At 48.0% G+C, this 15442-nt stretch overlaps 1 protein-coding gene across 3 annotated transcripts in view; it reads left to right on the forward strand.

Moving 5' to 3' along the window:
- Positions 1 to 15442, forward strand: part of nonC (serine/threonine-protein kinase Smg1) — a 172389-nt gene that overhangs the window by 132870 nt on the left and 24077 nt on the right. For all 3 annotated transcript variants that reach the window (XM_084603825.1, XM_084603826.1, XM_084603827.1), the window contains 6 exons: positions 688 to 899; positions 4856 to 4927; positions 5283 to 5462; positions 10649 to 10721; positions 11191 to 11339; positions 11883 to 12047. In XM_084603825.1, coding sequence (XP_084459951.1) covers positions 688 to 899; positions 4856 to 4927; positions 5283 to 5462; positions 10649 to 10721; positions 11191 to 11339; positions 11883 to 12047 — 851 coding nt within the window. The remainder of the gene's footprint in view (positions 1 to 687; positions 900 to 4855; positions 4928 to 5282; positions 5463 to 10648; positions 10722 to 11190; positions 11340 to 11882; positions 12048 to 15442) is intronic.

Below are 15442 nucleotides of genomic sequence, written 5' to 3' on the forward strand. Positions count from 1 at the left end.
TGCCCTGTTGATGTAGAGCGGCGAAGCTGGGTAACCCTTCCCACTGGGTGCACCCGGGAGACATGGTGGCTAGGTCTGGGCACAGTCGCAGTGTGTTTTCTTCATTCTTTTTTTCTGGCACATAAGCTTGTGTTGAGTCGAGGGGGGCAGAAAAGGGGCTTATTTTTTATCCTGTGTTTTCCCCGCCAGGGAAGCCAGCTGAAGTGGTGATGAATAGTAGACTCCAGATCATTGGAATGCTTTTCCTAGCATCAATAAATCTTGTTTCACGGTTCTTTCGAATGGAGTGCAGTTCGAACAGCCTTCATGAATTGTAGGCTGCTGTTAAGTGGCATGAGCTGACTCGAGGTTTGTAACTTTCTCCTGTTTAAGCCCTCTTCTCTGAGCGGAATCTTTTCTTCTTTCTTTTTCCTGAGAGGGAAGGGGGGAATAGGTGTAAGAAAACAAATTAGACACTTGAGCATTTCGCATGTCTGCTAACTTTCATTGGGAGAAGTGCACGCATTTGATAACCTTAGCTTCACTTAATCAAACAGGGGCAGGTAGCTGCATTTGTTGATCTTTGTTCTGTTTACCTTTTCAATACGCTGCGAGAGAAAACAAATTTGTGGTCAGCTGATGAGGAGCCACTTATTTGGTGGTGCTCATTGAGCCTTTCTCTGCCCTCTCCGTCGTTGTGTAACGCAGACCCAGGCCAGTGTCCCACCGTAGTGGCGGCGCTGCTAGGTGCCCTCTGCCCCTGTGCCCAGAACATGCTGGTGATGGAGACGGCTGTGGCGGCTTCGGGCGACCTCCTGGCCGACCTGCAGTTCTGGGCCTCTGACTGGTTCCTGCACGACCTACATCTGCAGGCGGTGGTGGCCCACGAGCTGGCACAGGCTCTCACCCAGCTACACAGTGTGAGTGTCCTCCTCCTTCAGAGTTTCTCTGTTCAGGGATCTGGTAGACAGGCTCTTCTGAACCTTATTTTGACTACCTACCCTGACGCAGTCTGCGCTCCTTTCATACATTGTGGGCCTTAGCGACCATGTTGTAGTTCATACTACTTTTTCTGCCGACTTTTCCAAAATCCTCAAATAAAAAAAAAAGATTAAAAAGAAGAGGTGCAGTGTTTTTCTTTCCACATTGAAGGCAATCAAAGTGGCAGTCACAAACGACTTCATGAACCACTTCACTGTACAGATTGGCAAGGAGCTAAAACGGTGCTTGCTGACTTGCAAGTGAAGTCTATTAACAGCACAGAGGGATATGTGTGAAAGCATGAGCCCTGTGTCAAACTATTGAGCTTTATTTCTTTTTTTCATCTCTCTACTGCCGTATTTACTCGAATCTAGGCCGGCCTCGATTCTAGGCCGACCCCCTAAATTCAGACGGTCAAAAAAAAAAAAAGTTTACTCGAATGTAAGCCGAATGAAAAAAGGCATTGACTGGAACTAGAACATGCATTTTATTGTGCTTGCGACGCTCATTGTAGCACGTCCAATGCTCACTCGCTGTCTTCGTCGCCGTCGCTGTCCTCTTTGTCGCTGGTTTCCTCCCACAGCGCACCGTCTTCGCTTCCGTCCAGCGCGTTGGAAATACTGCACTTTCAGAATGCCCGCACAATCAGTTCGGCCGGAATCTCCTCCCACGCCGTGGCGACCCAGTTCACCACTTGGCTAAGCGAAGCACGCTTGATGTGCCCGGTCGGTGTGAGCTAGTGATCTTGCATTGTCAGCCAGTCGTTGTAGTGCTTCCGCAGCCTATCCTTAAATGGCTTGTTGATGGCTACGTCGAGCGACTGTAGCTGGCTCGTCATACCTGCGGGGATTATCGCAATGTCCGTACCGCCATCCGAAAGCACGGACCTTACGGCATCTGTCAAGTGGCCGCGGTAGGAGTCGAGAACCAGGAGCGACTTCTTGAACAACAGGGCCCCGGGACGGCGTTGCCAAGCGGTCCTCACCCAGTCTTCGGCAAGGGCACCACTCATCCATCCATTCTCATGGATGCGCACAAAGACGTTTTTAGGGAAAACTTCTCCAGCTGGAAGCGTCTTCCGCTTAAATATGATGTAGGGCGGCAGTTTTCGCCCATCGGCCATGCAACATAACATCACAGTAAAACGTTGCTTCTCATACCCAGCAGTTCTGACTTTTACCTGTTTTGCGCCCTTTTCATTCACTGTGAACGCTACAGGCATGTCAAAACAGACTGGGGTCTGGTCGGCGTTACCGATTTGGCCCAGTCTGTAGTCCTCCTCCAACCGCTTCTTGATAACAAAGCGCTGGAATGCGACCAGCTTCTCCTCAAAGTCAGGGGGTAGGTTTTGGCACACAGAAGTCCTCCGTCGCAAGCTGAACCCGAAACGCTTCATGAAGCGAGTGACCCAGCCCCTGCTGGCCTTAAATTGGGTCCGTCCAACACCTCTAACGTTTGCGATCTCCCTCGCCTTCGCCTGTATAACCTCCGTCGTCACGGGCATTGCACTTTCCCTTTGCTTCCTGATAAAATCAGCGACATCCTTCTCCACCTCGTGGTGTCGCCCGCTCTTGGGTCCAGTGAAGGCCATTCGCTTTGCAGCGCAGTCGAAAAGCTCATTCCGCTGCTTGCGCCATCGGCGCACGTTTTTTTCATCCACGCCGAAGTCGTGCTGAGCTTGTAGGTTTGACGTCTTCTCCGCCTCTAAAACTACTTTCCGCTTAAAAGCCGCAGTGTAATGGCATCGCTTGGTGGGAGCCATCGCGCCGCGAACACGACTGCTTTTTCGAGGGCACGCAGAGACGCACACAAGGAAACGCGAAACGACGAGACCTTGGTGCAACGTTCACAAAAGCAAAATGGAGCCTGCAAACCTGCAAGCTTCAAGCAGTAGCCGCGAGATGGTGCTACATGTCTAGCGGTTGCGGGCAAACCGCATCCTCGAATCTAAGCCGACCCCCGACTTTGTAACCAATTAAAAAAAAAAGTACCGGCCTAGATTCGAGTAAATACGGTAGTGTTAAAGGCTCCATTCAGCAGAAAATGGTGTGGCCTTGTTGGTGTCATTGTAAGCAAAAGGTTTAATGGGTCGAAAGAGATAGAGGTGGAATGACCCTACATGAGTATATCGAACTGTTTTACAATCCCCTTTCGTGAGTTTCGTGTATTGGAGATTAACGATATTACAATCGAACCTGGATATATCGAATTTTGGTTATATCGAACTCGCGAAATGTCCCCTGCCGGAAAGTATAGGAAAGCTGCATCATATATCGAACTCAATTTCACCGGTCATTCCATATATCCAACTCCGTACCACGCACTGCAAAGTGTGCCTTCCCCAAAGACGATCGCATCACCCTGGGCCGTTTGCCGCGTGACGTTTTCTAGCCACGCGCGGAAGGAATGTGAGGGGACAGTTTGGCTAGGGCAGCGCCGCGCCCATTCCCCAAAGGTGCGCGCATCTGCGGTTATCGTTTCCCGCGTGCCAGCACGTGACGTTTGCAAGCCATGTGCGTAAATGAACCAGAGAGAACCGGTGGGAACGAGAGGGGGAAAACGCTACAGAGCGAAGCACACGGGTGTGCCCATTCTTTTGCCGAGCTATCTCTCTCCTTCCTCTTTCCCGGCCTTCGTTCGCAGTAGCACGCGCTACGCATGTGCCAAGCCAGCTCAGCCCGTTTTCAGACGGAACGTCGGACGCTTTCTTCAGCGTGTGTTGCGAACCCTCTGCCTCTCTGCGCGGTGGCTGTCGTGGCTATGGCACCTGCAGAAGTTAAGAGGCTGCAGATTTTTAATTTTTCTTTTTCGAGAGTCGTTTGTTCTTATCGTCGTGCTGTACGCGCGGCGTAGCGTAAGACGGCGTTACGAAGCGGCTTATTTTTTATTTTTTTATTTTTTTGCGGGAGTTGTTTATTCTTGCATGTATGAATCATCGAAAGCACGCGGTCAGCTGCGATCATGACACCGGCTTTTAGCATTTTTCGCTTCAAACAGCATTTGCAGCTATACTTTATCATGCTTTCCAATGATTTCGTGGCAGTAGACTACGCCCGCCCCAAGCGCAGCGTGATAAATCGAACCAGGCTTGCGCAATCAAGCCATCATGGGCAGTCTGCCAATGCCAAGTTCGCTCCCCGCCGCAGCAGGAGCTACCAAAAGATAAACACGCTGCGACGTTATCGCTACGCAGCATCTTGGCACACTGCCAAGAAATGAGCTGGGGATGAGACCACTGAAACGGAGTGCGACATGCGAGTGATAACGCTGGTGATTTCTGCCCCGGGGACACAGAAACCTTGTTTTGAGCTGCCGCGGTGGCTGGTACGGCAGAGGGACCAGAGGGACGCAGTTCCAACAAGTTGGAAAGTTTTTGCTCTGTCGCTGCCGCTCGTCGCTGAGATCACTTAATCGCTTGCATGTGAGCGAGCTGGCCTTAACGCTTTTTTTTTTTTTTTTTTTCAAAATTCTCGAGTGCAAAAGTGGAGGGTGGGTTCATTATGCGAGTGAGTTGATTACACGACAAATACAGTATCGTTTTTTCGCATCGTAAGTGCCGTCCCAAGCCTTCGGTATATCGAATTATCGATCGATTCCCTTCAAGTTCGATATATCCGGGTTCGAGTGTATACAGTGTGCATGTAAAACAATCTCCAAATGTAATGTGGCCATTGGCACAGGGATCCAAGAAGGGTGCAGTAGTGTTTGACATGGAGATTACGTCTGCTCCCAGTGACAGTAAAGCCAAATTTTTGTCAACACTAATTCAAGGCAAATCTTGCAGATATTGTGTCATTTTATAAGTACGGCTGTGTTTTCTTCATTGCTGGCAGAGGAAACAGTGCTTGGATTCTTTTCTTTAACCCTTAGAAATTGATTATTGCTTCCCTCACAGGATCCACCAGCGCAGACCATACAGCTGTGTGCTGTGACGGAGTCCCTCTACAAGTTGTTTGCTGCTCTGATGGTGAGGGCCATGCCTAGCTTTCTTTGCTTTATTTTTCGTGTGAGAGAAATCGTACCATTAAACCTTGATGTAACAAACTTCAGTAACGAAAGTCTTGATGTAGCACAGAACTTCGTGTCCATAAAGTAACATGTATTTTTAGCTTCAGTACAGTAAAACTTTATTAATTCAAAGTCATTCGGACCAGCGAAAATGTTCTAATGAACCAAGTTTTCAAATTAACCTAACCTCTGCCAATACCCCAGTGGCAAGTGACCCCAACTGCTGAAAGGGGTCCACTGCATTGCCGAGCATAGTGTAGGCAGGTGATGATGTGCGTGTGATGGTGACCTCTTCTCTTCTCCTCCTGGTGCAGGATCTGATGGTGCATTTCCAGACCATCATTCTGCCAGAGGCCCTTAAGCGCTCCACCGAGAGCAGTGTGCTGGCCCTGGTCGCCAGTCTGCATGAGCCCCCACTGGGGGGACCAGAAGTGGCCGAATACGTGGTGCAGCTCATCGGGGAGCTACACCAGAAGGTGGCCGACGGGGTGCAGGTGAGTGCCTGGCCAAGTTTAGAAAAAGGGGTAATGGGGGAGGAGTCTTGAGCAAGTGGCAGGCAGTGCCTGCACCAAAATTTCTTATTCGATCTGCAAAGGACCAGGAAAAATTATGGAGTACACTAAAGCTCTGCCGATTGTGTAGGTTACCACCCTACATGTTACCATTTGGTCGAGCTCGGGAAACTGGCACGTGCTCGTCTTCTTCGCTTGAGGAACTCACTCATGAGTCAGTTCACCATCCCTGCCTTCGTTCACCAGTGCTTGTGTGTTAGTACCCAGTAAACCGATCTAGTGGCTCTACTGGCTTCTGTGACAATATAAAGGCCAGGTTCAACCAAGCCATATGAACGTGCCTGCATGGCCTAGGAATAACGTGAATGCAAGGGTCTTGGCAGGCTGGTTCTGATATGACCCTCCCATACGAAAAGAGAGGCGCGGGTTGGCAGCTCCTGCCAAACGTAATGTCAGGATGTCCTACGTCCACTTGGTGCTCGGCCATGTCAGCTCCCTGCTAGCGCCGTACTCGTGATTTTTCGCTCACGATGACGCCGGATTTTCCATGAACGGGGCCTTTAACGCTGTCATGTTAAAGTGTTGGAATTATAAGGTTCAGATTATCAAACAGTCCTAAAAAACTTCTGCTTGAGCATCATTTGCATCACGGTCATTTTGACGTGACAACATTCAAGGTCTCGTTCCCCAGAAAAATCATCATCATCATCGGGATTGTCTGCCACACTGTTGTGAGCGAAAAATCACAAGCGTGTTTATGGCAAGTGGTAGTCGACAGGTTATGTGGCCAGGCACCGATCGGACCTAGGGTTGCCTGACGTCACATGACGTGGCTGATTTGGCAGGAGTTGCAAACTCTGACCTCTCAGATAGGAGGGTGAGATCAGAATCAGTCTTCTAGAAAGCTTGAATTCTAAGTTGGTCTCACAGCACATTTGTACGAACTGGTTCAGCAAGCAGCTATACAGTCGCCGACCCCCCCCCCCCCCCTTTTTTTTTTTTTTCACACTCTGCGGAACCCAGGAAATGGTCCGAATAATCGAGCTTTTCTTTTTCGAACGATCAGCTTTGAAAATTGCCCATGCTGAGTGATGTCGATGCGGCAGACTTGTACGGTGCTGGGAAGCATGCAAATTGCCCAAGGCAGTCGCCATATGCGCAGTGGTGCCCTGCGGAAGCGGATCGTGCTAAGCTGCAACCATTATGTAATAAGTCACCGACCGATTTTTCGTACCCTCAAGGGGCCAAGATTGCGTCCGGAAAATCAGGCAGTCCGAAAAAACTAATTCACGCAAAAAAAAAAAGGCACTTTATTTAGCGATCAGCTTGAAAAAGTGGTCAATATGTCTCTGCGGGGCGCTACGTTGCCACACAAGTAATACCTCTGTCACACTAGCAGATTTAATCTCATTCGAATCGAATGTCATTCGGTTTCTTTCGGTGCTACACAGTAAAATATGTTGTTCGCAAATGGTGACAATTACGAGCAGCTATAGAAGAATACTGTACTTATGGAACATCAGTGCGCATAAAAGGGATTTGAAATCACTGTGTAGCATTTTAAAGCTGATTAAAACATTTCTGTATGACAATTCAAGTGAAAACATTACTTCTGGCTGTGCTGTAGCCTCTCACTGTACACAGCCGAAAGCACCATCAGAGCTTGGGTTAGTTCACTGCTAGTTGGTAGTAGCACAGCCTCTGGCTCCTCACTGTCAGAGCCCGAGTCATCATTTTCAAGCTTCTGGCGAACAATTTCGTCGTCAGTGAGTTCAGCGCATAGCTCGCTGTCAGCGTTAGCAAACTGCTCCAGCATCACTCCCATGAGAACAGCTCCTGCAGCACGCAAGTGCTCGATGAGGTCAGCAGATGAAGACGGCTGTCATTGGATGACGACAGTACTTCATCTCTGATCGTGAAACCAGCTTCGCGGAAGCAATTCCGCAGTGTCTCCTCGGTCACTGCCTTTCATGCACCGGAAAGCATGATGAGGAGACAACAAGTTGACTCTGTAGGTTTTGCCGTTGTCCATGCATAACACCATGCGACTAAGCACGTGTGACCGATAGAGGTGCTTGAGTGTCCGGATAACGGCCGTCGTTAGTGTCCAGTAGTAGATGCGGTGATGTAAACAGCACAACACACAACACGTGAATGGCGGCCGCGATGACTGACGACTGTGCACGACGGCAGCACAGCCATAGAGTAAGTATGGCTGGCACTGTCAGGACGGTGCAGCAAGCGGTGCCTGCTATCGAGACTATGACGATATGACACGTGGGTTCGAGATTGCAGAAAACCAAAATGGCAGTGGCCAGAAAAGCAAAATGGCACCGGCATTGTTTGCGTTTTCGGTAGCTCTTGAGCCGCGAATCGAAAGAAAAATTCTGGAAAAACAAATGAGAATGATTTCAAATGTCCGAAATTTTGGCCGGTGTTATACATTGACTCTATGGAGTGAGTGGCAGTGCCATGGCAAGGTCCGGATTTTCAGACAGGTCTGAAAAATTGGGCGTCCGATATATTGGTCGGTGACTGTACCCCTCGTGCGTCTTTAATGAAATGAAATGAAATTATAATTTTCCTCTAGTTAGAATAATCAGCCAGTCATGCTTTCGTCATGTCCATGCCACTTGTAGCATGTACTGATGCAGCTGCGGGCTATTCCTGTGCTGCAAACGACTGCACGCACCATATGAAGCAGTTACATTAATTTTTAATTGCTAACGACTGTAGCAAATATCGTGAGATGGAACTCGTGGAAGGAAAGCGGACGTAACGAGAGCCTCCATTGATGTCCCTCTCCTCTTTTTCGTAAATTACGTGCAGTGGCAAAGCAAGCCGCGGCAGATGGTGCTCGTGTTCCGTTTTCACCGTATTGCGCGCTGTTTGTAGGCTACCGCGATGATAAGGCCGAGCATTCACTTACTGCCACTGCCTCAAATGGCAGTGATGCACAAAGAGCCAAGCTAGTCCGTCCAAACGACTCTGCTTTGCCTAGTTTTCATGGCTGCATAAAATCAGTTGTTTACGACAACGATGCTGGCTTGCGTCTGTCGGGCCGAAAAAAATGAGCCTTCGGCCAAAAAATGATCTCCGCAGTATTGGACACCATAAGGGGCAATATAAATCGGTCGTGAAAATGTACAAATCCCATAGGGCACGTGATGTTAGTGAATGATGTCCGAAATAGCTAGCAAGTCTAAATTATTGGAGTCCAAAAAAAAAAACGGTTGGCTACCGCATCTGTGTTAACTGGCCTTTCACATAGGGCCGTATGATGAAGAGTATGTGAGAGATATTATAAAATGAGTGAGTCAGTGAGGGTGAATTAAGAAGTCTTGACTTGTACTGTTTCTCATGCTAGAACAGCATTATGTGCTGTGCTGTAGCATCCTTCAGTGGTGGATTCGGTAATGACATCACATCAACCACCTGGGGGTTGTAAACTGGACACAAGTATCTGGGTACGTGGTGGTTTCACCTTCGTCACAAATACAGCCATCGCAGCTGGGATCCAACCTGTCAACTCTTTCTCTGCACCTAAGCACTGAGTCATTGCACACCGTATGAGCTGGCATGTTGCATGCATTGTTCGTCAAGGGACTTGGTAATACAGTCGAACCCGGATATATCGAACTCGAAGGGGATCGCGAAATAGTTCGATATATCGATAATTCGATATACAGAAATCGGCTTGTGACAGCACTTACGATGCGAAAAAACGATACCGTATTTGTTGCGTAGTCAACCCACTCGCATATTGAACCCACACTCCACTTTTGCACCCGAGAATATGAAAAAAAAAAAAATGTGATAAGGCCAGCTCGCTCACATGCAAGTGACTGAGCGATCTCAGCGACGAGCGGCAGCGACAGAGCGAAAGTTTTCAAACTTGTTGAAACTGCGTCCCTCTCGTCCCTCTCGCCGCTAGAGCCACCGCGGTAGCTCAAAATGAGATTTCTGTGTCGCCGCGGCAGAAATCGCAAGCATTTTCAATTGCATGTCGGTGGCGCGCATCAGTCCGTTTCGGTCGTATCATCCACAGCTCATTGGCAGCGTGCCAAGATGCTGCGCAGCGATAACGTCAGGGCGCGTTTATCTTTTGATAGCTCCTGCGGTGCCGGGGAGCGAACTTGGCAGAGTGCCTGTGATGGCTTGATTGCGCAAGCCTGGTTCGATTTATCACGCCGCGCTTGAGGCAGGCGTCATGATCGCAGCAGCTGACCGCGTGCTTTCGATGAATCATACATGCAAGGATAAACGATTAAAAAAAATAAAAAAATCCCCGCAAAAAAAAAAAGAAAAAAAAAAGCCCTGCCGCTTTTTAACGTCCGCAGCCGCCATATCTTACGCTACACCGCGCGTACAGCACAACGATAAGAAAGGATGACTCTCGCAAAAAAAAAAAAAAAAAAAAAACAAACAAAAACAAAGCTGCCGCTTCTTAACATCCGCAGGCGCCATAGCCACGTTCGCCGCCGCGCCGCCGCACGCAGAGGGTTCGCAACACGCTGGAGAAAGCGTCCGACGTCTGTCTGAAAACAGGCTGAGCTGGCTTGGCGCATGCGTTGCGCGTGCTGAAGGAGAAAGATAGCTCGGCAAAAGAATGGGCACACCCACGCACATGGCTTGCAAACGTCATGTGTTGGCGCGTGGGAAACAACTGCAGATGCGCGCGCCTTTGGGGAATGGGCGCGGCGCTGCCCAGACTAGCCGTCGCCGAACTGTCCCCTCTCATTCCTTCCGCGCGTGGCTTGAAAACTTCACGCGGCAAACGACCAAGGGTGATGCGATCGTCTTTGGGGAAGGCATACTTTTCAGTGCGTGGTGCGGAGTTCGATATATCGAACGACCGGTGAAATTGAGTTCGATATATGACGCGGCTTTCCTATACTTTTACATGGGATTTTCAAGGGGATATTTCGTGAGTTCGATATAACCAAAATTCGATATATCCGGGTTCGATATAACCGGGTTCGACTGTAATTTGGGAGGTGCATGTATTAAGCAGGATAAGGTTCGCAGCATTTTCAATAAAAGTTTTCCTCTTTTTGATGGCTAATGCAGAGTACACACTGATCGTAGATCACTTACACCCGATGACATTGTGCAGTGGTGAACGTATTCGTCTAATTTGGCTGGTGTTGTTATTCTGTCTTTTGAAGTATGCACCGACACCAGCACTTGAAGACATGAAAACTGCTTTCGAAGACCTGATGAAGGCAGACGATGCTACCGGTAAGCTCCCATTTCTTTCTCTGAGAGGTGTCTGAAATTTCTTCATGATTTTTCTGATCAAAGGGATTCTTGTGCTCTTTTTATATCTGGGTGGCTGGTTCATTTTCTAAATTTAAATGTGGCAGAGGTGGATCTCTCGGGCTTTCTGTTTTTGACTGGATTTTCAAAATGGTAATTAGTTGAGAAATAATACTTGAGTGAGGTAATGGAGTGAGGTAATGGTCACTCTTCAGTCTTCACACATTGTGACATTGCTCACATTCTTTGAATGTTGTGTGTATAGTATATAAGCATTTTTGGTGCATTATTGCATTATTATTGCCGCATTTTGTTTTTAACCACAATTCTACTCAAGACATGCTCATCTTGGGCCCCTGCATTCACTGCATTCGCAGAAAACCGCGAGACACGTGACAGTTAAAGAACTTTTGATTTTGTCAACTCTTTCTTCTGCTTCCCTCTCTCTCAGGACCAACGCAGGGGAAGATGCTTCTCCAGGGCTTCCATGGCCTCTTTGCCAAGACTGCCACGGAGCTTTCCAAGTTTTACACCGTGATGGAGGGCATCGACCTCACGTGGAAGACTGTTGACGTAGTGTGGAGCGCCTGTTCGCTCTGCGTGAGTGTTTTAAGTCTTCATGGCTTCACTGTGTCTCTTCAGCAGTGTCACTATGCATACATCCAGCATATGTAGCTCCCTCGCAAACAGTTTTCATTCCTCTAGCATTCCTAGGTTGCGTACTGGTCCTTCATTGAGCCTTAAAACCTCATTTTCAAGGCCCTTGAAAGTATGTGACTATTTTTTTAATCCTTGAAGGTCGTTGAAAGATCTTGCTCGATAAATGTAACTCGTATTAACAGCAAGAAAATTTGTTAAGGGGGAACACGTGTTAAAGGGCTTTTGTTGAAGTGAGCCTTTAAAGATTGTAGTGCAAATCAAATTTCTTGACCATTGCATTCTGCCAACGGCTTGCACCACGTTGTGGTGGTCGCGCAGATGTCCATCATTCTACTCTTTTGTACCCATCCTACCGTGTGCATAGTGTCGTCTCTCACTGCTCCGAGCCATTACTGAGCAAAGGAAATACCGCGTTGCTGAACGTATTTTAGCTACTTTTGGACAGCGAGCGTGGTGTCGTGACGAGAGTGGATGGTGATGCAGCCGACCCACCTGGAGGTCCTTCCGCCGTACCTGGGGGACCTGATGTTCCTGCAGTCGCTGCAGTGCATGCACCAGGTGTTCTCACTCCAGCTGCTGTCGGGCATGGCTGAGGAACACGCCTGCCTGCCGGTCAAGCACTGCATCGCCAGCATCTACCGCACACAGGTGAAGAAGAGTGCCCATGTGCCAGATGGCTCTTCACAGTCATTCACTGACGTTAATGCTGAGTGGTGTTGGGCAGGGTCCGTTGTGGCAAATAATAAACATTAAAAGAGAGCTTTCGGGCACAACCCCTGTAGTAAAGGAGAAAATTCTTGAGATTGAAATTTTTTTCACAATGCGTATAATGGTGACATGTTTTCCTCAGCCCTGCTTGAAGTTTGTATTCAGCGATTTTTCACCGTACAGTCGAACCTCGTTATAACGAACATGGATACAGCGAATTATCGGATATAACGAAGTAAAAGCAAAGTTTGGTTGGCTGTGCTTTATTTCTATGGGAGTTCTATCTGTGTAACGAAATGAAAAACTGAAAATTTGACACTAAATCGGTTATAATGAAGCATATTTCGTATTCACACCACTCAAAATTCGCAAATAAGCAAAAAAAAAAATTTTCAAAACGCTAAATTTCGGTTTTATCAATCGCCTCCACCTAAAATGTGTTTGAATCACCCGCGCTTTGGCACGCCACGCCATCTAGGGACCGCGAATGAATAGCATCAACGGCTGCCTGCCATGTGACCGGCACGTGATCGAACCACCGCCCGCGTCGCCTCCACCTAAAATGTGATTGAATCACCCGCGCTTTCGCACGCCATCTAGGGACCGCGAGTGAATCTAGCATCAATGGCTGCCTGGCATGTGACCTGCACGTGATCGAACCACCGCCCACGGCCCCTGCCCCTACATTTTGCCGACCCGCGCGTGTGCTCACTTTCCTCGAGGTTGTGCCATCGTCTTGCAGCATGGCGGCGCCGAAACGCAAAGCAGTTTCTCTTGAAACAAAGATAAAAATATTCAGGGCGGTCGACAGCGGACGCAAGAAGAAAGAGATTGCCGCAGACTTCGGCGTTGCGCCTAGCACTCTGTCAACCATACTGAGCACAAGGCAAAAGATAGAAAACGTGCACTCTGCAGGCGCCGTGAAGAACGACAGGAAGCGCGTCGGGTATTGTCACCACCAGGATGAAGATGCCTTGCTCGCGTGGTTCAAGTACGTTAGAGCACGCAACCTGCCCGTGTCTGGTGCCGTGCTTCAAATGAAGGCAAGAAGTCTCGCTTGCGTCTTAGGCCACGATGACTTCTATGCAAGCAATGGCTGGCTGCAGCGATTTAAAGACCACCACCAGATTGTTTGCCACACCTTGTCGGGCGAAGAAGCAGCCGTCGATGTAGAGAACTGCGAGAAGTGGGCAGAAAACTTCCGCATGCAACTGGATGGCTACGAGATGCGCGGTCTACAACGTGGACGAGACTGTGCTTTTTTTTAAGCTGCTCCCGAAAAGGTCACTCGTTGCGAAGAACGAACTGTGCTGAGGAGGCAAGAAAAGCAAAGACCGCGTCACCGTTGTTGTTTGTGTCAACATGGATGGGTCAGATAAAAGGCGGCTAACTGTTATTGGTAAATCTGCTCGCCCCAGGTGCCTGCGCAACGCCCGGAATGTCCAAGCGGACTATCGCTCGAACAAAAAGGCATGGATGACGTCGTCACTCTTTGAAGCATGGCTGAAGGCCTTCGACAAAGACGTGGCAGAGCAGCGCAGGAAAGTGCTCCTTATATTGGACAACTGCTCTGCACATAAGGTGTCTGTACCACTTGAAGCGGTCCGCTTAGTGTTTTTGCCGCCAAACTCGACCTCAGTGCTGCAGCCATTAGACAGGGGCATCATTCGCTCACTAAAATGCTGCTACCGAAAGCGATTGGTTACGCAGCTCGTATTTAACATAGACAGGAGCATATCAACGGCCATAAACCTCAAAACTATGCTGGACATGCTGTACGGTGCATGGAACGAAGTGGCACAGTCGACAATAAGAAATTGCTTTGTTGATGCTGGCCTAGCCCCATCCATCAGTCAGACTGAGCCCAACGATGGCCATAATTCTGAAGGTGAAGCGGACAATTTCGACGAGACGACATGGCGTCAACTGGCGGTTCCGAATGTTACGTTCGAGGACTTTATTGCTGCCGATGACAACTTGGCTGTGGCGCCCGAATTGACCGACCAAGAAATTGTTGATCAGCTGCTTCCTACAGATGATGCTACAAGCAGCGATGAGAGTGAAGAAGAAGGCGAAGAGCGAGCTCTCAGCAGCACCGAGGCCGCTGATATGGCGAGGAAATTGAGAAGGTACCTTGAGAACCTACCTGTGGCCAAATAAGCTGACATTGGGAAAGCGCTGCACAGTGTCAATTTCGTTGAGAAATTTATTCTATCGAATAGTGTGAAGTGCCACCAAATGAAGATTACGTCGTTTTTTAAATAAATCAGTTCTGCATGGCCTAAATCCCGATTTGTGTGCTCATTTTTGCTTGGCAGTGCAAAATGAAAGGTAAGGTTTCGCGTGCTTATACCATGCTTTAAAAAAAAAGAAGTGCTTTTTTTTTCAGCTCCGTGCTTTCCATTTTAGGGTAGCCTTTACTTGCATTTATGAACAGAATTTTTTTTTTGTAGGAATTTGTGTGTACTTTTACAACGAATATCGGATATAACGAACGAATTTCCGCGCAAAGTGAGACTTCATTATAGCGAGGTTTGACTGTATTCCTTGTGAATTTTATGTTGTTGCATTATTTTTATTTTTTGTTCTTGTTGTGTTGGTATTTTCTTTTTCTTTTTGTCCTCGACTTTTCTCTATTATGTACAGCATACTGTGTTTGTAATCCCCCTACTGTGAGGCCCCGTGGGTGATGTAGATACAGTAGAACCCACTGTAGTAAACTCTGATGTAGTAAAAGCTCTGATATAGTAAAGTGAAAGCAAGATCCCATCTCCTATAGACCCGATAGACTGTACATTTTTTTCTCTTTATAGTAAAGTCATTTTCGACAACAACCGATTATAGTAAAGCACATTTAGCTGGTGCGATATACTTCCCATGAAATGTCATTGCCGTTTTTATTTTTATTTTTTTAAAGAAAAAGTGTATTTATTTTTAATGGCTTTGCCACCAGGCACCCTAGCTATGAGGATAAGCCAACTTAGGCCTTGCAGCCACGAGGCAAAGCTTGCAGCGTGTAGGGAAAGGAAGTAAAGTTAAAACTGCTCTGTCCATTCAGAAATTAAAGAGAGCAGTAAAAGTGAAGCGAGTGGGGAAGGAAACAAATGGCCGAACCTTCACAGCCTCGTGCATCACCAAGGCGATGGCAAGATGTGGAGGCATAGCTTATGGGGTTTCTCCGTGTTGAATGTCGCAGGCATTTCTCATCTGTTTCCTCTCGAAAGACAGAACCTGCGGAATATGGTGCCGATATACTTCCCATCAAATGACATTGCCGTTTTTATTTTATTTTTTTAAAGAAAAAGTGTATTTTTTTTTAATGGCTTTACCACCAG

Source organism: Amblyomma maculatum, chromosome 5 (genome assembly GCF_055883805.1).
Source record: "Amblyomma maculatum isolate TAMU_Amacu chromosome 5, ASM5588380v1, whole genome shotgun sequence".
In the NCBI taxonomy this organism is placed as follows: domain Eukaryota; kingdom Metazoa; phylum Arthropoda; class Arachnida; order Ixodida; family Ixodidae; genus Amblyomma; species Amblyomma maculatum.